This window comes from Felis catus, chromosome A2 (genome assembly GCF_018350175.1).
Source record: "Felis catus isolate Fca126 chromosome A2, F.catus_Fca126_mat1.0, whole genome shotgun sequence".
Taxonomy (NCBI): Eukaryota; Metazoa; Chordata; class Mammalia; order Carnivora; family Felidae; genus Felis; species Felis catus.
The window spans coordinates 12602137-12624932 of record NC_058369.1 but is presented as its reverse complement, the minus strand read 5'-3'; the positions used below and the strand labels follow the sequence as shown (position 1 = coordinate 12624932).

General features: G+C 58.7%; 1 protein-coding gene across 6 annotated transcripts in view; it reads right to left on the bottom strand.

Moving 5' to 3' along the window:
* Nucleotides 1-690: 690 nt before the first annotated feature.
* SIN3B (SIN3 transcription regulator family member B) overlaps nt 691-22796 on the bottom strand; it is a 37701-nt gene continuing 15595 nt past the window's right edge. For 2 of the 6 annotated variants that reach the window (XM_023246897.2, XM_045047867.1), the window contains 14 exons: nt 20570-20692; nt 19139-19228; nt 18551-18669; nt 14078-14285; nt 13168-13284; nt 11767-12005; nt 10838-11021; nt 7979-8582; nt 7607-7776; nt 4640-4813; nt 4303-4395; nt 3211-3305; nt 2773-2977; nt 691-2660 (listed from right to left, as the gene is read on the bottom strand). In XM_023246897.2, coding sequence (XP_023102665.1) covers nt 2430-2660; nt 2773-2977; nt 3211-3305; nt 4303-4395; nt 4640-4813; nt 7607-7776; nt 7979-8582; nt 10838-11021; nt 11767-12005; nt 13168-13284; nt 14078-14285; nt 18551-18669; nt 19139-19228; nt 20570-20692 — 2652 coding nt within the window. In that variant the 3' untranslated portion in view covers nt 691-2429. The other 4 variants (XR_006591147.1, XR_006591145.1, XM_045047870.1 and 1 more) reach the window with 4 other exon arrangements.

The following is a 22796-nucleotide window of genomic DNA, read 5'->3' as shown; positions in this document are numbered from 1 at the left end:
CTTGCACCCCAGGACCTCCCCCCCACCGCCGTCAGGACACCCCTCCCAGAGCTTCTGACCGGATGGCCGGTCTGTGGGCACAGAGGGTCCTGGATCCTGGGCTCGAGGCAGGAGGAATCTGGGACAGTAACAAGCCTCGCTCACCCAACTCCCCGGGAGCCCTGGCTCTCCGGAGGGGGAGTCGTGCAGCACCAGGGGCGTTGATGTGTGTGGGGGGTACCCATGGGCAGAGGGGGCCCCTGGAAAGTACCGACGGCCACTCGGGGAGGCTGGGGACACCACCTGGGAGAGGACTGGTCAGGTGGGCAGCGCGGACTTAGCTCCGAACTGGGAGGTGAGGCCTGGCAGTGGGCACTGAGAGGGAGGGGAGGGGAAACACCCCTCGCTGGCTCGCTGGGCGAGTGGAGGAAGCTCAGAGTGAACACCACTGTCTTTAAACTAGGCTTCCCCCGCACCACGCTGAAGGCAACACCTCTCCTTTCTACTGACTACAAAAACTGAGTTGGGAACGAACGTTCCAGAAAACTCAGGGTGGGGAGACACCCACGGGGGGGGGGGGGGCGGGGATCAGGACCTTCCTGCGGAGGCGGTGTCGGGGAGGGTTCCGCACTTGGTGTTTGGGAACCACTGGAGCGCAGGTGCAGACGCCCCCTGTGGGTTCGCTGACAAGAAATGACTGAGGGCGTCTCATAGATTTAGGTCAATATTTAATATTTAACTTTAATGTGCAAATAAATAGAAAAGGAAAACTACATTCAAAACAGCTGCAAAGGAAGTACAAGCCCCAGAAGAGAAATTCTTCAAAAACAGAAGAGACGCTCCCTAGAAGCATGCAGGGTGGGGCTCGGTGGGGTCTGGCCCGCACCCCAGGCCCACGCGGAGGCACGGAAGGGGCCGCGGGCTCCCGGGGAGGATGGCTGCCGAGAGGGTCTGGTTCAGGAATTCCGAAAGTTCCCTTCTTACAAAAAACAAGGATGTGGACAAAGTGCCTGGCACACTCGAGCAAACACGGGCTGGGAGACCCTGGGCAGACACACCGGCCTTGGACTCGCCCAGGCCCCGAGTCAGAGGCTTTGCAAACCTTGAGTTCCACAGGTAACTTCTAGAAACTTCTAGAAACACATCTCCACTTCCCAGAACGGCGGATTTGGCACAGCGCAGTTTTAGGGGGTGAGGGAGGCCGCCGGGCAGAAACGAGGCCACAAGGAGACGGTTCCGGGCCCCCGTTGGTTGATCCCACTCTGATGGTGCCGGGAGCCCGGCCAGGGCTCCTCACGGTGCAAGCATTTTGAAGAGCTGGTCCCCAGCCCGAACCGCTCGGCATTCGCGGCACAGAAGGCCTTGGACGCCTCTGCAGGACGGCTGCCTCAGCCCCTCGTGCCCACACCCTCTCCCGGAGGTGGCCGCAGGTAGGGCGGCAGCGTTAAGGGCACAACTGCAGAATTCCACGAGGAGGGCTCTACTGCCCAAGAAACGGTGGGACGCGGCTGACTGCAGAAGTTACAACCACTAAGAGAGCTTATGAATAAATACGTGTGTGCATATATATATTTCTAGAAGGGCCATCCTAGGTACAGGACCGCACCCCAGGTGTGGGGCCACGTGAGCCCGGCGGGAGTTGCAGGCTGAGCCCCTCCCCTCAAGAGCCTGCAGTGTGGCCACCAGGACAACACAGGATCTGGAGTCTCATTTTTCCCAGAGTGGGTTCTTCCAGACAGTTCTGGTGCCGCCTGCCCACTCCGCATCTTGACGTCAAAGCAGGATCTCAACGGTTTGGCTGAAAGGGTTCTTCCTGGTCTCAGAGTGACCAAGGACCCCAAGCCTCAGCCGGGCCGAGCCCGTGCCCAAACTATCAGATGCAGGCATGGCCCAGCTTAGGAAGTTTCCAGAAGTTCTCAGAACCATTCAGGAAGGACATGCTTTTCAAGCAGGTCCGCCCAGGCCCAACTCCTTCGATGCTGGGGTCTCCTGAACGCCGACTCCCTCCCCCCACCCCACACGCCCGGCACTGGTTCATCGCTGACTCTCCCAGACACCGTAGGGACAAAGGACCGGAGGTGCCCCCCCGCCTGGGGATTTGGCACGTGTGATGGAAGGCGGTCCAGCAGGTGCATCAGCGCAATCACTTGCTCCCTGGCCGGCGTGTCGATCTTCCCCCTTCCAGCAGGGACTGAGCCCCCAGAGTTCGGGTGCAGGAAGGGTTCGGGTTTGGCACAGAACGGGCCCAAAGGAAGCAGGGGAGCCAGGGGGACGGCAGCTCGGGGCCACGAGCTAGCACAACCCCGCCCTTCTCCGGAGCTCGTGGCCTGTAGCAGCAAGGCTGAGGGACGCTCGGCCCCCTCAGGTCGTTCATCAGAGTGCCCCCGAGGGACACCCGGGCCGAGGGAGTGGCCGCGCCAAGCCGCGGGTCACGGCGCCCACGCAGCGCGTCAGGGGGAGGCGGGGCGGCGGCTGTACTGCACTCGGTAGCGGGTCACGGGCAGGCCGTGCACGTGCGCCGTCTCACACAGCGTCTTGCAGGGCACCATGTCCTCGTCCTCCTCGCCCATCAGCCAGTCCTGCACCAGGCCGGCCGCCTCCACCGTCACGTTGTCCTCCAGCCAGCGGCCGTGCCACTCCTCGAAGTGCTGGTGGTGCCGCAGCAGAACCAGGGGCTGCACCTGCGCAAGGGGGCGGGGAGGGCGGTCGGCCGCGGGCCGGGTCTTAGGGGCCCCGGCACCCCCCGGACCGCGCCCCAGGTTCCCCGGCCGTGGGCGGGGGCGGAGGGGGCACCTGCTTGGCCCGGCAGAGGGTCCCGCGGCGGTACATGTAGTCCTCGGAGTTGACGATGAACATCATCTTGTGGGTGCTGAGCTTGAAGCGGCAGTCCACGTTGCAGGCGCTCTCCACCCCGACCAGCCGCTTCCAGGAGGTCTTGGCCTCGCCGCGCAGGGCGCGCACCTGCTCACACTGCCACCTGCGGAACTTCTTGAGGTTCCTGGAGGCGAGAGGAGGACGCGCAGGCTGGGAGCCCCTCACGACCCGCAGGCATCGGGAGACGCCGACCTCCCCGGAGTCGGAGAGAGGCAAACTGAAGCGACGAAAGCCACCCCGCCCCCCCAACCCTTCCGTGCGGTGAAAAGTAAAAGCCGGTCGGGCCCTGGTGCTGACGGCGGCGGGAGGGGCCGCCCGGGGCCCGCGGGAGGGAACCGCGTCCGGAGGGCCTCTCACCTCTGCAGGAACACGGGCTTCAGGAGGAAGCCCTCGGTGGGCGAGCTGGACGCCCCCTCGGTCCCCACGTACTGCTCCACGTACCGAGCCAGGTGCTGCGGGGAGAGGGAGGCGGGCCCGTGTCACTGGAGGCACAGACCTCTGTCACCGGACACCCGGAGCTCAGGGGCGTTCAGGGACTTCGTTCCCGCCCCGCAAAGCTTTAGGAGGATGGCAGCTCCCGGGGAGCCTGACGCGTGACGGAAAGCGCCAGACGGCAGCTGTGGATAAAGCACTCGTGTAGAGCCAGGAGTTAGACGCTCGTGGCATCTCGTGCTTACGTGGGTAAATCCCTGCCGGGTAATATCCCTGCTGTATCCGTCATGTGGCAAGCTCACATGGGTAACGGGGCCCTCACGCAGAGGACAGGAGGGTCTGGGGAGCAGGAACGACATCAAGACACGAGCAGCAGGGCAAGGGGGTGAGCAGGGGCCACAGGTCGGGGGTGGGCACGGCCCGCAGCGTCCAAGTGACCCTTTATCTGCTCCCACCCTGTGAGAGCCAGAGGCTCCTCCGGACTCAGGCCTTCTGGAAGGCAACTTCTGGAAGGGGCCGGGTGTGCAGCCCCCACCCTGCGGGGAGGCCTGAAGCGTGCAGGATGGGGTGCTGTGAGGATGCTCCCCACCCCTGCTGGCCGTGGTGCTGGTGAAGGAGGCACCACGTGCAGCTCAGAGTGTGGGCCCGGGGATCTCTCCTGGGGTCGGGGACCGGGATCCAGCTCTCCGGCCCTCGTGCTTGGGAGTGAAGGGTCACACGCCACGGTGTCTGAGCGAGCATGTGGGCCGCGGGCCCAAGGTGGACCTGCCACGGTATTTGCAGCAGGTGGAAGAGCCAGGAGCAGGGTTTCGGAGGACTGGCTCCTGAAGGCACGTGTGCTGACCAGCCCCTCCGAGGCTTCCAAGGACAGCGTTCAGGCCGCATGGTGGGGCTTCTCCGGGTGGGCCTTCCGCAGCCTGTGCTCGGCCAGCGTGTGCACAGGGCTCCCGGGGGGGGGGGGGGGGGCAGGGGCCCGCGGCGTGTACCAGGCGCAGAGCAGGGGGCCACGGCTCTCACCTGGACCTCCACGGGGTCCTCCGTCTGGGCCTCCTCGGTGTCCAGAAGCTCGATGGTCATGACCACCTGCCCTGTGCGCTGCAGGAACATGACCTGGGGAAGAAGGAGGGTGAACAGCCCGACGCCGCGGAAGAGCCCAGAACGAGGCCTGCGAGGTCATCGGTGACGGCCCTCCCCAGCCTCCAGGGGCCGAACAGGAGAAGCGTGTGGGGTCGGGCAGGCGGGCGGCCGAGGGAGGGCCCAGGCCCAGCCCGGCTCTCGGGCCGCGGCGACGCGGCCCGTCCTCCCCCGCTGCGGGTGCCCTCCTCGCGGCCCCAGCCTCGCGCGAGCCCCGCACCTTGAAGCAGTTCTCGTCAGCCATGCACCGTTCGGCCTTCCACTGGTAGCTGGTCTCCCTGGAGGCACGGACGCAGCGGGAGGACAGGTTCCCCCCCGCGGCGCCCCGCTTCTTCTCGTTCAGGTAGAGCTCCACCACCTTCAGACAGACGTCGTCACTCACGAGGTGGTGCAGCTGGCAGGGAGGGAGAGCCAGTGGGTGCCCGGCGCGCGTGCCCCCAGGAGCGGGGAGGGGTGCGGCTGGAACCCCAGCCCCCGCCTCACCCGGAGGGGACGCCGGCAAAGCGCGCGAGGTTGGGCGTGGAGGCCAGGGGCAGCCCGGCCCAGACCCACGAGCCCTGCCGGGGCACGAGAAACACACAGAAAAAAAAAAAACACAGAAGAAAAGGTGCCAGAGTGGGGACGGTAATTAAAGGTGCCACGGTGGCACGTCACGTCTCCCTCAGCGTTCCGCTATAAACACAGTGAGTTCTTTCAACCGCTATAAACACACTTGCAACCTTGAGGCTTAGGAGAAGGTGGGTAAGGGACGCGGCCGGGCGGCAGGTCGGACCGCGCAGGTGAGCCGGGGCCTCAGGGCACCAGCCGCGGTCCGGACAGGCTGCTACAGGCTCGGGGTTCGGGAGTCTTCCCCACGTGCTGCTTTGTTGAATAAAGACACCGTGTGGACGCACGGAAGTCTCACACGATGCCTGTCACGTGACAAGTTCCCAGCGAACGTTGGCTGCTGGTAAAGAAAATGGAAGGGAGTTCCACAGGAGACGTTTGTGGAAAGGATAATTAAACAAACAAACATTAATCAGAGTATCTGGTTGGGTCCAACCTCTAGGTGCTAAAGTCAAGGCTACTGTCCCCAGAGCTGTGCCCTGCCGGGGGCAGGCGGGACGCTCGGCCTGGGGACGCGCACCTGGCATCCCTGTCGCCCGGAGCCATGCACAGGCCCTGGGTGCTTGCTTCCTCTGCACACGTCTACAGAGGTCACGACCAGAGAGAGAGAGAGAGACAGGAAAGGACAAAGACCCAGCCCGGGACACAGAGGGAAACGGGGAGGTGGCCAAAACCAAAAGGGTTAGTTGGGGTCTCAGAGCACGGGTGTCTGTGGTGATGCGTCCCAGCAACCACCGAGAAGACGCAAAGCCCCCCGCTCATCGGTGGGGGAAAAGGTGGGCTCCACGGGGAACGGCCAAATGGCACAGACAGGGCCCTCAAGCCAGGACGTCCGCATGGCCACAGAGGGACGCAAAGGCCCCACCCCACAAACCTTCAGGGAAATGCAACATAAGCCACAACAGTCACCACCGTTTGGCCCGTGAGGGTGGAGAGGCCACCGATCCTGAGCCCCAGGAAGGACTCTGTGCACCCCGGGAAGCCTGCCTGCGCCCCACCCCGGGCCGGGGGGAGTGGTGGAAATGAACGGATGGCAACTTCGAGGGTCTAAACAGGGGCTCATTCCCACCGTCCTTCCCAGGCAGAGGCGGAAGGGGGCTCAGGCATCTCGGCCGAGGAATCTCACAGAATCACACTGGCGGGGTGTGGCCAGATGCACACAGACACAAAGCTCGAAACCAGGGGCGTGGGTGCCTGTAGGTGGGGGGGGGGGGAGGGGCGCTGAAAGGAGGCAGCGCTGGGGCTGTTCGTGACCACCCACTGAGCCGCATGCGTGGGATCGGGGCACAGTTCTGTGTGTGTTCTACTTTGGCGGGAAAGGAAAGCAACTGTATCTGGGCAGGAGACTTGGGACGCTACTTTCCTCGGCTTCTCTGCGGCTTTACAGCAAACAGCCTTACTCGATAAATAGGAAACAAAGTCAGGATGAACGACAACTGTTCTGGTGTAACTGAGCAGGACTAGCGTCCCAAGACCACATCTGACTCACCTGGGGTATTGCTGTGTATATTATTAGCATGACTGTTCTCTCTTGGTGACACTCAACTCTGGGTGACTTTTGCTCTTATAAGCGATGCTAATACATGTCCCCGATATTCTCCCTCCAGAAGTGGGCTACAATTCTTTTTTTAAATTAACTGATTTTTTAAGAGTTTATTTATTTTGAGAGAGAGGATGAGTGAGCAGGAGAGGGGCAGAGAGAGGGGGAGAGAGAGAATCCCAGGCAGGTTCAAACCCACAAACCATGAGATCATAACCTGAGCTGACACCAAGGGTGGGACACTTAACTGGCTGCCCCCGCCCCTGCCGGTGTCCCTGGCCTATGGTTCTTTACGTGTTGCCAAATTACCTTTAAGAAAGGTCTGTCGGGCGCCCGGGGGGCTCAGTCGGTTGAGTGTCCAACTTCGGCTCAGGTCATGATCTCACGGTCCGTGAGTTTGAGCCCCATGTCGGGCTCTGCGCGGACAGCTCGGAGCCCGGAGCCTGCTTCGGATTCTGTCTCCCTCTCTCTCTGTCCCTCCCCCCTCACGCTCTGTCTCTCTCTCAAAAATAAACAAACAAAAGAAAAAGATCTGTCACCGAGGAGTCAAACGAATCCTTGTACACCCGTGTTCACAGCACTGTTCACAATCGCCAAAAGGTGGCAACGAGCAAAGTGGCCACCCCCAGATGCGTGGACGGACGAGTATGGTCCATCCACACGACGGGAGGCAGCCACACGAGGGAGCGAAGCAATGACACACATCACAACGTGGCTGAACCTGGAAAACACCATACGGAGTTTGAGAGAAGCCAGACACAAAAGGCCACGGCGTGGGATTCCATTTACGCGAAACGCCCAGAGCAGGCAGATCCGCAGGGACAGAAGGCAGACTGGCGGTGGCCAGGGACCGGGGGAGGGGCACGCGGTGGCCGCACGACACGGTGAGCGCACTGAATGCCACTGAACTGCATTTTGTGTGCCGTGAATTCCACTCCGCTGAAGCTACAAAGGAGAGGTGCTGCTGCCCTGGGGCCGACCGCGCAGACTCTCCGGGAGGGGCCGCACCGTCCCCGTCGCCGCCTGCCCGCGCCCGCTCACCTGCCTGGCGATGCTCTGCACCAGCTTGTCCATGGTGAAGCCCACGTAGGCGTGGATGGTGAACATCTCGCGCAGGGTGTCCTCGTACTGCGTGGGGTCGATGCTGCCCTCCAGCAGGCTCCGCACCATGTCCAGGAAGGCGGGGTAGTACTCCTCCAGCTCCACCTCGCCTGGGGGCGTGGGGGGCGCGGGGGGCGCGGTCACCGGGGGCCAGACACGCGTGGGGCCCTCGCCTCCGGCCACCGGCTCCCTAACACCGGCCCGAGGTGCCGGGACGCGTCCGACTGGCCGCCTGGCGCCGCCCCCCCCCCCCCCCCGCCCTGTTGGTGGCCGCCAGCACCCGCGTGCCACCCCGGGGACCCCGGAGCTTACTTGGCTGCTTCAGCCGCAGCTCCATGGCGGGGTCGTTGCCCTTCTCCCGGCGGCCCTCACACAGCACCTTCTCCCTCTCCTTCTCCGTCCGATACTCCAGCAGCTGCTTCTGCGCCTGGCGGTAGATCTTGAGCAGCCGGGAGCACAGGGTCTGGTGCAGGCGCAGGAAGAAGTACCAGTTGTTGTTGGCGAAGAAGAGGCTGTACACGTCGTCCAGGGGCTTGTGCCGCTGCGGCGCCTGCTCGGGGGCGGGCGCCTCGCCCGCGGCCCCCTTCTCCTCCGGGGGACCGCTCTGCGGCCCGGGCGCCGGCTTCTTCCGGTCACCGGGCTCCGCGCTCTGGCCCTGGGGGCTGCCCCGGCCCTCGTCGGCGGAGTCCTCGGACGCCCCCGGGTCCAGCTGCTGGGAGAAGAAGAGGCTGGGCACGAACTGGTGCACCAGCTGGTGGATGGTGCCCTGGTCCTCCTTCTGGATGGCCGGCTGCCGCTTCACGTAGTAGCTGATGAGGGCGGCGGCGTCCTCGAGGATCTGCCTGTCCTCGTACACGAAGACGAGGTGCGGCTCGCTGGAGGGGGCGCTACGGCCCTCCGAGTGCTGCTCCTGGTGCTGGGGCACAAGGGGGCCATCAGGCAGGAGTGACCAGCTGGGCTGTCTGAGGTGGGGCACCCGGGGCCACAGGGCTCTAAGGGCATCACGCTCTGGTCTGGTGCAGCCCACACCTCCTGCCTGCCCCGTCCCGTTCAGCAGCCCGCTCCAACCACTGTCCTCCCTGGGTCCAGAGTGACTTGACCTATAAGAGTGCGGTCAGTCCTATCACATCACTCTGGGCCTTGCTGCACTGCTCATGACAGGACCCCCATCCCTGGCACGTGGTCCTATGGCACCCCCCACCCCCAGCCTCTTTCGTTGCCTCAGGGGTGCTGAGCTCCTGCTGTGCGCAGAACCTTTGAACGTGCCCCTCTGCTCTTTTGCCCCGGAAAACCAAAGCCCTGGGCTCACTCCTTCCCTCAGTCTTTATCCAGCTAACGACTTTTCTTCCTGCAAACCTGAAGACGGTCACACTTTGTCCAGACTGCCTCGAGCTGCCTGCTGATGTCAGCCCCCAACGACGTGCTCTCCTGGGCAGCACCCAGCCCCAGCCCCAAGGCCGATGAACCCAGGCTCTCAGAAAAAGTGAGCCTGGGGGTGGCTTGAGTGGCTCAGTCAGTTAAGCATCCGACTCCAGCTCAGGTCATGATCCCGTGATTCATGGGTTCGAGCCCCACACCGGGATCTGTGCTGACAGCTCAGAGCCTGGAACCTGCTTCTGATTCTGTGTCTCCCTCTCTGCCCCTCCCCCACAGGCGCACACGCCCGCTCTCTCTCTCAAAAATAAAAATGTTAAAAAATAAAAAAATTAAAAAAAAGGAAAAAGTGAGCATGGATCCTCACCTCTGGGTGAGCAGTCCAGGGTGTAGCACTGAAGGGGCTCCCTGAACCACCACAGAGCAAGTGACCAACAGAAAACGGGTCGGGCCAGGACCGTGGCTTTCTGGGGTGGGCGCCCCATGTGTCCACCAGAGGTCAGGCTCCCTTAGGGACACTGAACTGTGCAGCAGCCCGAGCTCTCCTTCCCTCCGTGCTGGCGGGAGTCCTGGGAGCTGGCACACGGGTGGTGCGGACACTCAGCCCGTCTCCCGGCTCTGATGGGACCTCCTTCCTCCTGCTGCTTTTGGAGTCCCTCTCGCATCTGTGCCCCAGATGCCCTGGAAAATCTTTTTAACTCCTTTTCTCAGCGCAAGCTCCACGTGTGGAATACAGAACTGGTCTCTACTAAGCCACAATGCAGCGAGGGGCCGACCTCCCTACACACGAAGGGCCTGCGGCATGCGGAGCCTGCCAGGCTGGTGGGCCAACCTCGGGTCCCACACAGAGCGCTGGGCTCCTTTTCCCTCAGCCCCCAGGGAAAGAGCGAAGGAACTCTGTGGTGACTGAGGTTCATCTCACGTGTCACCTCGTCAATTCTCATTCTGATGATGAACCGTGCACCCTGCTGGGGCGGGGGGGGGGGGGGGGCGCGGTGTTCTCAGGCCTTAAGGACCCACTCAAGGATCAGAGCAAAGAGACCAGATGACCTGCAGGTGGGCCCTACAGGGCCAAGGGTAGCCCAGGGGAGGCAGGCAGGACAGAAGGGGCTTCGATCACAGGCTCTCGCCAAGTCACTCACTCCCTGCACGAGTGTTTTTGATGCCTAAATCCTCAAAGCCTGGAGCTCAGCCCTGCCTCAGTTCTGTGGTGCAGGCCCCATGAGCCTGAATGTACCAGAGCTGGCAAAAAGGCACAGGGCAGCGGCTAGAGGCGGAGCCCTAGGGCCTGGACTCCTGTGGCTGGCTTTGGCAAGTGGCCACCTCTCGTGCCTCAGTTTCCTCACTGCTAAGACCAGGAAGATAATGGTACTGCATCATAAAGTCTGTACGAGTTCGATGGAACGTTCCTTCTTAGGGTCTACCTGTGCCTGGCACACAGCTGGCAGCAGAGAAAGGAAAGCCGCTGTTATCATTTGCCTGAAGGAAGGTCGAGCAAGGCCCAGTGGGTAAGGAAGGAGGGAAGGGGAAGGAAGGAGGGGAGGGGAGGGAAGGAGGGGAGGGGAGGGAAGGAGGGGAGGGGAGAGCCCTTTGCCAGCAACGGCAGAACTGCTACAATCCTCCCCCCGGACTAGCTCCAGGCTGAGTGCCACAGAAGCATCCATTCTAGCCCTACAAAGCCAGGGTGACGCTGGGGAAACAGAGGCACCGAGACCCAGCTGCCTGCCTGAGACCGGGAGGGCCGGGAGCGGAGGGGCAGGACCACTTGCTGGCTCAGACCTGGGCGGAGGGCCTCACCTCGTCATAGACACTCTCGATCTCATTGAGCAAGCTCTTGGAGCGGAGGGCCTTGGTGTCGTTCTGTTTGAAGTTCACGGCCTGATGGTCCAGGGACTTGAGATATGCCTTCTCGTACTGCTCCCGCCAGATCTTGTTGAAGCCCTGCTGGGCCTCCCGCCACTCCTCCTCCTTGGCCTTCAGCCTGTGGGGTCAGAGGAGCTCAGCATGGGGACAACCAGGGGCACCCACCCGTCACCCCTGCACGGGCAGCCTGGCAGCCACCCACAGATCCAGCCGGGTGCGTTCCTAACTCGGGACAGCCAGCCCCTGGCCTGGGCAGTGGGTTCTGTGCTGAAGAAAAGAGGAAGGCGGGGAGCACGGGCTCTGTAGAAGCAACGTGGCTGCTTTTGTGGTTTCGAAATATCGCTGCCCTAGCACCTCCTCCCTGTCCTGGCCCATGGCCCTGACCACACTCTGGGTAGTTGCTAGGTTAACTACTGGGCTCTCTTGCTTGACTGCAAGCCCCAAGAGAAGGGGCTCTGTCAGCCTCGCTCAGCTCTGCAACCCCAGGGCCGAGCACAGCATCTGGCCAAGGGCAGCCATTTAATTAATAACCTGTTCACCAGGTCAGAAAGTTTTCCAAAATGTACTACTATGTAAAAGGCAAGCCCTGCCATAGGACAATCCTATTTGTGCTTTAAAATAGCTCCTTTTCTCGTTTTGATGATTATGTGCTTGGTGGAAAGTTCTAGAAGGACACAATTATTCCCAGTTGTGGTTTTCGCTCAAGAGCGGAACGGGGAAATGAAGAAAAGGCTGGAAACCACCGCAAGCCAGCCTGGGGCCCCGCTCCCCCCCCCCCCCCAATCACACCGGGGACAAAGAGCACTAACGGGCTCCAGGGAACCTGCTTGTAGCAGGCGGGACAGCCAGAATCGGGAGGGCACCTTTTCAGGACGACAGGGACTGCAGTGACAGGGTTCTTCTTGAGGCTCTCGATGATCTCGGGAGCCTTGTCGCCATAAATACGGTGGATGGCACGGCGCTGGATCACCTCCGACGTGCCCCCCAGACAGTCGTCCAGCCGGAACTTCTCCTGGTCCTCAGGCGCCATCCGGGAAAGCTTCTTCTGCACACTTTCCAACACCCGGATCGTGGCCAGGTTGGTCTCCAGGACGACATCTAACTATGGAAAGGAAGGCAGGGGTGGGCTGTCGGGGGCGTGGGGGGCAGCGCAGCAGGGCCCCAGGGACAGGCGTGGGTCAGCAGAAGCGATGCTTAGACAGAACTAATAAACCTCCACGTCTCCGAGGGAGGATGACGAAAACCAGGAAGCGGCAGCGCCGACGCAGCTCCAGGGGCCCGGAGCACGCACAGCGGGTCACGCGGCTGGGGCGCGACCCCGGCAATGGTGGGAGCCAGGTGCTCTCGCAACAGGACTCGTGGGCCTCTTACCACCGCGTGAACATCCCGCGGCTAGAACACGGGTGGACCCATGAGAAGAGGGAAGCGGTTCCCAGGCTGACCCCCTTCAGGGGCATCACAGGCAATAAAAAGGAAGGACTCACTGCGTACGCAGCCCCCCCGCACGACTCTCCGGGGCACGTGCTGACGGGGAGCCAGTCCCCAAAGGTCACACCCTGGGTGATTCCCCTTAGGAAAAAGTGCCAGAGCTGGAAGACGGGTCAGTGGTTGCCAGGGGTCAAGCACAGGGTGGGGGAAGGAGGCGGGTAGGGCCATCCAGAGCAGCGCGACAGATCGCGGCGGTGGGGGAGCAGCAGAGTATCTCAGCGGTGGCGGGGAATACGGGAACCTCCACGGGGGAGACCCCCACCCGGAGCTAAACACACGTGCCCACATACGCGTGTGCACACACACAAATACAAGCTCAACGGTGGGGACGGGAATGAGGCCTCCGGGTGTGCCAGTGTCAACCTCCTGGCTGTGACGCTGTGCCAGAGATTTTACAAGCGGCGACCACTGGGAGGAGGGTATCCGGATCGCTTGCTGCACGTAAATACACAACGATCTCAACAAGCATTTCAATGAAAAAAATTAGAGTTAATTAATTAAATTCAAATAAGCATGTATTTAAAATGAAAAGGAACGGTACCATTTCCTAACCGGCGGGAAGGCCGACGGGGCAGAAAAAGGACACTTTCAGGTGCTGCCCCCTGCTGGAAAGCGCTGGAATCCCTGCTACTCGGAAGGAGGGTGGGGAGGATCACGACGCCTCCCAGGGTGGAGAGGGAGGAGGACAGACTAAAGCGGAGCTGGGGAGGAAGGCGCCACCCCGCGCCTCCCTGACCCTGGCCAGGACCCACGGCCCGGGGGGCCAGCACACACACCTCGAAACGCTCGTCCTCACAGCGGTGCAGCTGCTCCTCGTAGGGGGTCTTCTTGGAACTGACGAAAGTGGAGTCCTCTGACCAGGAGGGGAAGGAGACCCAGGTGTCATTCAGCACCTGCACCGAGAGGAAACGCTGTGTGCCCAGTGCGGCAGGCCTCGGCGGCCAGGACGGTTTACTACGTCGTCCAGGGTAAAAGATAATGGAGACGAGGAATGGAATCCTGATTTCACAGGAAACCACTTTATCATACAAATGGCAACATTAATTTGAAAGTGATTTTAAGAGAAAACGTGACTTTGGTCAAGTAAACAAATCGTACTATTGCAGGGGTTGGCAAATGTTCTCTGTAAAGGGCCAGATACGAAACATTTTAGGTTTGGCAGGCCACCCCGTCTGTCAGGACTACTCAACTCTGCCTCTGTCCTGCTAATGGCAGTCACAGGCGCTATGTACATGAACGGGCATGTCTATGCGCCAACAAAACTTTATTTACAAACACAGGCGTGGGCCGGATTTTAGTTTACTGACTCCTGGGCTACATATCCTGAAATCCAGCAAGCACTCTTGAATTATGGAAACAGAGGAACACTCTTGTCTACTAACCCTGAAAAAGTACTCAATGGTCAAGCTAAATGGAACATACCAAGCACAGCGAACCTGGGACAGAGCAGGCTGACGGCAGGAAAGAAACGCTAAGTCTAAACGACAGAAGAACATGCCAAAGCCTACGCCAGCATCGTCTGTTCCACGGTGTGCCAAAACCACCAGCAGGAGAAGAAACCATCCTCTCAGTGCAGGCATTTTGTCTGGCCACACCCCAGCACCACCCATCATTCAGTATTTAGGGGGTCGACACTCAGGTCTTTTCTGTAAAGCATGGGGGTGATGGCTGTTACTGTGGCACTACCTCCTTGCAGATGGCCGTCCTCCCACTGCACTTGGGCTGCTGGTAGGTTTTGGGGAGCGCTCGGTAGCTGGATCCAATGCGTTTGCAAGACGCGTAGTCAATTTCCCGGCTGATTCCATCCCCGGATCTGTCGCTCATGGGCGGGGCGAATGACAGCTCCTTTACCCCCAGGAAGGACTTGAACTGTGCAAAGAGTTCTGGAAATTTCCTTCAGAAAGAAAGACAAAGAGTAAGTTGGATTCCGGGGCCGGGGGGGGGGGGGGCTTTCTGAGAGGGACCTGGAGATTTCAGAATGGCTTCATGTAGACACCTGCTAAAGGTGGTCAGAGAGGAGTGGCGAAAGGCGGAACCAAGCACCAGATGTGTGCAATGCCCTCAAATGGTGAGTAAATCTCCCTCCCACCCCTTTGTCACCAGCCAGGTCCCGCCACTAACAGGAGAGCCTTGAAACATGCTGGAATAGACAACTTAGACTGGCAGAAGCTGGGGTTAGTGATGTTCTTTAAATTGTATTTATTTGAAAGAGAGCGAGAGAGAGAGAGCACGCCCGCACGTGCACGGGGGAAGGGGCAGAGAGGGAGAGAATCTCCACACTGAGTGCGGAGCCCCACATGGGGCTCAATCTCACAAACCATGAGATTGTGACCTGAGCCAAAATCCAGAGTTGGATGCTTATCCCACTGAGCCACCCAGGCGCCTCAGTGATGATGTTCTTTAACCGGAAGAGGTTGGGCATCAGGCCTGGGGTCGGTGAACTATTGGCAAGCTGTCCGTGCCCATCCTTGCAAATAAAGTTTTATGGGTACATCATTGTGTCCATTGCTTAGTATTGTCTGTGGCTGCTTTTGCACAATGCCAGAGTTCCGTAGTGCCACCCCTGGCCCCAGACAGATAAAAGTCTGCCAACCCCTGCTCCAGAGCCTTCCTCCCTGAGGGAGAACCCTCCCCTAGGGCGATCCCTCCCAGGAAAGGATCCCTCCGTAGACAAGTTCACATGAGTTGTAACGTAATGGCTGTGCAAAGGGAAGATCTGAACACAACTGGCCCCCAACGTCACCTGGATCTGTGATTAAATGAGTATGAAATCCTACCAAAAGGATAGTTACTTTGACAGGTGGCATGGTGACCTGCCTTCTGGCAGCTTCCTTCCTTCGTGACCCATGCCCTCCTCTCCTGAGACGGCCGTCCACTGTGCCCCAGCTGTAAGGACTCCATGCCAACTCAGCTCACAAGGAAAACACACAAGCAAATGGAAACACAGGGATGGAAAACATCCGCAAAACCAGTGCAGAGGACACCGGAGGCTGCAGTCGGCATAAGCAAAAACTACGAACGCTCGGAAGGGGAAACGGTCACTCCAGCACACCCCACTCCGGCCCCGACTAAGGCTGTGCCATCACCAGGTGGCAGATCTCTGGGCCCCCGAGCATGGCTGCCTGTGGGTGTGCAAACCCACACCGAGGCTCACAACGCAAGAGAGGCCCTGTCGAGGTGAATGCTCGCCCAGCCGGGCCTCACGTCAAGGCGAGCAATCAGAGAGGCCTGCTGCCCCCACGCCGCTCTCAGCACGCGGATGTGGGAACAGCGGACCCCGACCCAACGCTGCCCACCTGCTCAGTACCTCAAATTCTGAGGTCCTTCATTCTTCTCCCTTAATCCCGCCGACAACTGCAGGAAGTAGGTTTGGCCATTTGGCGAACAAAGAAACTCTCGCTCCGCTGGTAGGAAGCAGAGGCCCACTTCGGACTGGGGGCTGGTGACGTGCCCAGCTGGGCAGGCCAAGGCCACGTGCGGCATTCCCCGCCCCACACAGGCCTCCAGGGGCCCCTCGCTCGTCACGGCACTTCGTCTTTCCAACAACAGCGCCCACTGCCCGGCCAGGAACCAGGCTCAGAGCACTGGATTCTGAGCTCACAGACATGCTTCCGTGGGAGTGAGCAGGCAGTCCAAGTCCATATAAAAAGCCAGGCACGGTATGGCCGAAATGGTGTAAGTAACCACTGCTCTGGGCCGTTTTTCAAAGTGTTACCACAGCTTTACCAGCCTGGGAAAGTTAACCCAAGCGAACGGGTCACCCTGACGTGGGTACCCTCTCTCAGAATCACCAAGGAAGCACCTCCTGACGACCCTAACTTGACCTTTGGGTATCCCAACCTACGGAGCCATGATCTCAGCACCGATTACAGAAAGAAACTGGAGACCGATGTCTGTTACAGACCCTGCTGAGAAAACCACACTACATACAAATAAGGGAACATTACGCAGTCGCTAAAGATGATCACGTACGCTCCTGTCTGACACTGACCGCTGACACTGCCCAGGAAATACTGAATTTAAAAACAAAAAAGGGTGCTGCAGCCCAGCCTGACGGTATGATGCTACTTATGGGAAACAACGGCCACGCTCATAACCAGAGGGAGAGGATGAATCAAGGGCCAGCTGCCGGGCTGGTCCACGCCAGACCCATCAGTCACCATGGCAAAGCTCTCTCTGAGGAGCTGGTCTCTGAGGAAAGTGAGAGGTAGTCATTCTGGGCCTCAGCTTCTCCATCTTTAAAATATACAGAAACACATCTAATGTGTCCGGGAGTCCACATGATGCTTAAAAAGAAAAAAAAGAATTGGTCCCTAACTGGTCCCGATGAGACAAGAATGTGACTCATCACCCTGACACCACAATAAAGGGAGAAACCAAGCATCTACTCTGGGTCGCCAAAAGGTGGGAAATACTATTGAGATTTTCTCTTTTGCAACCCCCAGTGAACACATAAGTAAATGAATGAACCATAAAAAGAACTCAGACACCACCTCCGGATAGACAGAGGGACGTGGGGGATGGGACTGTGAAGGTGCAGGTGGCAAAACCCACCCAAGGTGTGGGGGCACCAACACCGCAACAGTAAGGACAAAAGGGGGAGGGACTCGCAGGACGAATCAGGAGACCAAACCCAGACAAAGGGGCGAGACTGAGCCGTGTGCTTGGTGGTTCCTGTGCCATCCGTAGCGTAGGGAGGTGCTCACTCCCCAGTGATGCTTTTGAAGGGGCAGAGAGCATGATGGGATGGCACACAGAGGGGCTCCTGGGGGCCGGCCCAGGCCCACTTGTATCCTGGGTGGTGGGCACAAGGGGCTTTGGCTAAAAATGATTCATGACTCATGGAGTCATCCGTCACGTGGTTTCCTGGATCTGTGCTTTAAGTTTATACACTTTTTTAAAAATTAAAAACATTTTTTCGGGGCGCCTGGGTGGCTCAGTTGGTTAAGCATCCGACTTCAGCTCAGGTCATGATCTCTTGGTCGTGAGTTCCAGCCTTGCATCGGGCTCGTGCTGACAGCTCAGAGCCTGGAGCCTGCTTGGGATCCTGGGTCTCCCTCTCTCTCTCTGCCCCTCCCTTGCTCATGCTCTGTCTCTGTCTCAAAAAAAATTAAAAACATTTTTTAAATTCACAGTAAAGGGCTCAGGAGGCACCTGTCCCTGGGGACGTCTTTAGCGCTAAGATACTGTGGGTCACGTATAATGTGCGCTCGCCATGCTCCAGACACGACTTCGAAGGTCTTACGCGTCCAGCCCACTTGGAGCGCTCCAAGACCGTGCGGGACCTCTATAAATGGAGAGCAGGCTCAGACTGGCTGGGACACTCGCCCGATGGGACAGAGCTGGTGAGGAGGCAAGAAAGCACACTGTGCACAAACTGGGCACATGCACTCACCTCCTAGAACATCTCTGCCCTCCAGCGGCTGCCCCAGCCTCAAGGGTCTGCCCACACCTGCAGCAGCGGGGGATGCTGGAAGCAGGCCGCTGACCCGCTAACAGGGCTTCTCTCTGGACAGCCGGGATGCTGGGTGGCCCTTTCATCCTTCTTCGAAATTTCTGATTGGTAGTTTTTAAAAGCACGTAGCAAGTGAATCTCTAGGGGATTTATGCTGGGTGATGAAAACCCAATCACCCGAAGGTTACCTACGGTATAATTCCATTTACACACTTCTGTTGTGGAAGGTCTACAGGTGGAGTGTAGGTTAGGGGTTGCCAGGGGGTTGGGGCCGAGACTGGGGTGGCGTGTAGGAGGGACACAGGTGAGGGTATCGAGGTCAACACAAGCACCCCTGTGGGTCTGAGCCATTCCGCACCTTGACTGCGGCGGACACACGAGGCTTCCCAGGTGACGGAGCTGTATCAACACGCACGTGCACACACACTAGAAACAGGAAACCCTGAAGAGATGGGTGGACTGGGCGAGAATCAACATCCTGGTTGTCACGTGACCACAGATGCCGCCACGGGCGAACAGCGCCCAGGACCTGTGTTCTTTCCTCGACTGCAGCTCCACCTACGACCACTACGACCCTTGCGATTGAAAACCAAATTAAAAAAAAAAAAAAGGCTTCATTCTTTCTCAAAAGCGATGACCAATGGCAGGGTGGACGGAGTTTCCGGAAACACACCGCGTGGGAAGCCCCGGGAAGCGTCACTCACCCGAGAAACGGGCTGACGAGCTGGAGGAGCTCAGAGCCGGACACGAGCTCCTGGTTGAAGAGTGCGATGCAGCGAAGGAAGTTCTCGTAGACCTCCTGGCTCTTCAGCACCCTGCGAACCTGTGGGGAGAGGGGGTCAGGGGGCCCCGGAGGGCCAGGCCCCACCCTCACCCCTCCCCTCGCTCGGCTCAGACACCGCTCGGTGAGCGCAGAGTCACCAACGCAGGCGTGACCTTGAGGGACGGCCGCGGGCCGCAGGGCAATGCTCTGCGTGCCACTGATAACGTGGCGTGGACAGTGCGTGCACGGGGCCATGTCGCTGGCTCCTGCCACCGACCCCGACGGGGGAACCACGGGACCATCCTTGCTTTAGGAAAGCCATAGAGCTCAGGAGGGGCGGACGTGCGTCCTCAAGCCTGCTGGGGCTCCGAGCCCTGCTGCCTCCTGCCCACGCCCCCTCTGCTGTGGAAGCTGGGTGCCGGCCCCTTCTCCCGGGCCGGCCCCAGCAGCTCCCCACCCTCCCAGCTTCCTTCCCCGGGGCTCCCACCCTGCACGTCCGAGCTGGGGGAGGCTGGCCTCGACGGCTCACCTTGTCAAAGAAGGAGAACTCCTGCAGCGTGCCATACTTGCCCACGGCAGCGATGGACAGGTCTTTGGTACCTCGGAGTTTCATTTTCTTCTGTGGAGAGAAATCCCGTGCCGTGAAGGCTCCGTGCATCTTTGTCAGAGTTGCCACATCGGCAACACTGAGCTCTCCCGACAGCAACCGTCATGAGGTGCTGGGGGAGGTCTGCCCCGGACCCCTGTGGAGGAATTCTCAGGACCACCCACCTCAGCCTCCGTGGCCTGGCGAAGGGTGACGGTCACAACCGCCCTGCCCACAATCTGGGATCTAAATCTCGGCAGTTTAGGGCTTTTGATGCCAGGCGGGAGCATCACAAAATTGGAACAGCAAGGGAGACGTGCCCCTGGACACAGTATCAGAACCCTCTCCCCTGCCTGTTTTGTCCTGTGGGCTGTGATGGTGGGGGCAAGGGGACGGGAAGAAGACAGGATGATCCAATCTCTTGGATCAGCCCGGGTTTAAAAAAAAAAAAAATTGTTTTTAATTTATTTTGAGAGAGAGCACGCATGTGGGGAAGGAACAGACAGAATCCCAAGCAGGCTCTGCACAGTCAACGCGGAGCCCCACACGGGGCTCAAACCCACGAACCGTGAGATCATGACCCGAGCCGAAATCAAGAGTTGGGCGCTTAACCGACTGAGCCACCCAGATGCCCCAAGACGCTTGGGTTTTAAATCTCTGTGAAGACTTCTGTCTCTAAACTGGACTTAGACCAGAACTTGGCTGCACTCTTGAGGCGTTGCAGACCCTACAAAATCATCTCCCAATGCTGGGGATATGTCCAGAGGACACAGAAGCCAGCTTGAAGGGGCCCCACTGGCCATATCTGAGACAGTTTAGATGCCAAGATAAACAAGGAAAATCATGGGTTATAACTCAGGGTCCATGCTGGTATAGGTAACCCGATAAATGGGGATGAAGAAAAAGCTCTTCCTTACAGTAGAAAGCCAACTAGTAAATGCACAAAATGTGATGGAAATAGAAAATCGCCATCACAGGTAATGAGTGCGACAGGAGCTGGATCTCAGCCTCTCTCACTTCTCAGCGGGCTTCTTGTGCAGTGACCGACCTGCACAACCGCACATGGTGGCCCTGCCTATGAAAGAGCCATTATGGCGAAAAGGAGCAGATTGAGCAGTACATCCTATTTCCACTGGAAAAGGTAACACTCCTCATACCAATCCCGTGAGGCAGGGGTAACAGGTAAACAGCCACCTTAGGAGTGAGCTGACATCCTAAGGTCCCACAGCTGATGAATTCCAGTCAGACCAGGGTCCATTCCCAGGGTCTGCTGCTCGGAGCCTCTGCATATTGCTCCCGAGGCCATCTACTCCCGAGGACCAGGCTGTCGGGTGCCCACATGTGTGGACACCTGTGTGCAAAGGTGACGGTTACCTTGGCTGGTGCAGACACCGGACGGAGGAGTGAGGGCCGAGAGCGCTTTTTGCTGTGTTCCAGATTCTTCTCATGCTCACTCTTCTGGACGCTGTTCATTTCGCATGGTCCATTTCCTGTGAACTAAAAACACAAACACAGGAGGCGATTAGTGCTGGGTCCTTCGGGACTGGCTCTTGGCAGGTCTGAGTGCGTGGAACCACCTTTGGCTCGGCCCACGGCCCCAGTGAATGCCGCCTGCCACAGGCCAGGGGCCCCGTCTGCAGGCAAGACGACTCCAGCCTCAAGATGCTCACGTTTACTAGGGGAGAGACCGTGCACCCAAATCATCGTAATCTTAACATGGTGAAGGTGCAGGAAAGGCCATGATGGATGAGGGTCCTGACAGGTGCAGGAGGGCACAGCAGGGAGACACCAGAGTTGGGTGCACCCAACAGACCACTGACAACGGGGATGTCCTGCATGTCTGAGTGCCCCATAGAAAGGAAGAGCATTTCAGGTGGGGACACTGGCATGTACCAGCCTTGGCAGTAAGAGGAAGCAGCTAGCGGCTACCAGGGCACCTGCGGGGGAGGGGGGCGGGGGGCGGGGGCTTCCAGCCGAGTCTGTATTCTTCTCTACGAGTGAGAAAACACGTCTTGAGGAGAGTCAGCACGCAGCAATGGGCTTGTCACTGGTCCTTCCAGGTTCTACGCTTCATAGGCAGGGATGCTCCTCACAAGAGGGGTGTCTACAGGGTGTCGGCCATATTTACAAAAAACAGTTCCGGAAGAACGGTTCAGGATTTGCATCTATGTGCACGTGGCGGAGAGCGGAGCAGACGCTGGGGAGGCAGACAGGCCACAAGGTTTTCTGCAAGATGCGTGCTGGGCCAGAGAGGCACCCCGCAGTCACCCCACCACGTCCCAGGTCCCACCCCGCCACCGAACCTGGGACGTGGAGACACGACCTGAAGGGAGGAGTACTCTTGGCCTGAAGTGTGGGCTGGGTGAGCAAGGTGTGATGTAGCCAAACAAAATAGCCAGGAACTATCAGATACCAGTGAACTCTGTGTCCATGTCCTCTGTGTCCCTGCTGGGGACAGGTATACCTGATACGTTCTTACATAAACAAGAAAAAAAAATGTAGGGGCAGAATAAACAAGCGGATGTTTAGTTTTTATCGAAGAATAAACATTCGTTTGCACGTGTAGGAAACTTCTAGAAAGATAATGTAAGACATTTGTGAGTACGTAACTCTGAAGAGAATGACTTAGAAACTGAGACAGGGAAGGGGAAGTTTACTGACGTTCTCATTAACGCTTGGTTTTCTCATGAACACGTGTGACTTTTACCATAATAATTATACCGATCCTATTAAAGACCCATCATTTAATTATAGGCAAAAGTTGGCCCTTAGGGGATTGATTACACTTCTCTGGAGAACAGTTTTCTAGAGATTCAAAGCTACTCGAAAGAACCACCTTCAACCGCTATTTCTTGTTGTAGATGCTAGAACAGGTGCAAGCACCGATTCCTAAAGGAGGCGGCCGGGTGACGCCGTGATGTGCCGAGTGGGACCAGGGGCCTGACAGGGAAACCCACCGCTCGCCCAGCCAGGCTTCCCCAGCCAGAAGACAAGCTCGGTATTATCGAGTTTCTCTAATATTTCAGACAGTTCTTACTTTTTAGTTATGAGTGCCCAATCACGAACGTGTGAGCCGGATGGACCCCCAAAGACACTTTGGCCAGGGGCTGACATATTACCCATGCTGGGCCTGTTTTTGCAAACAAAGTTTTACTGGCACGTAGCCACGCCCACTGGTTTACAGAGCATCCAAAGTTGCTTTCCGGCCATAAGGACAGAGCCGAGTCTTTGCGACAGAGACCCACTGGCCTGCAAAGCCTAAGACACTTACTATCTGGCTCTTCATAAAACGTTTGTTGGGGCACCTGGGTGGCTCAGTGGGTTAAGCACCGGACTCTCAGGTCACGATCTCAGGGTTTGTGGGATCGAGCCCCACGTTGGGCTCTGTGCTGACAGCACGGAGCCTGCTTGGGAGTTTTTCCCTCTCCCTCTCTCTCTCTCTGCCCCTCCTCTGCTCCTGCTCTCTCTCAAAATAAACAAACATTAAAAAAAAGAAGTTTGTTGACCCCTCTTAGGCCAAGCGGTCACGTTTAATTAGCACAGTATCGAATTTCATCTTTGGTTTCTTTTTCCTGCAGTCTTAATGGAAATTCAAAAACTA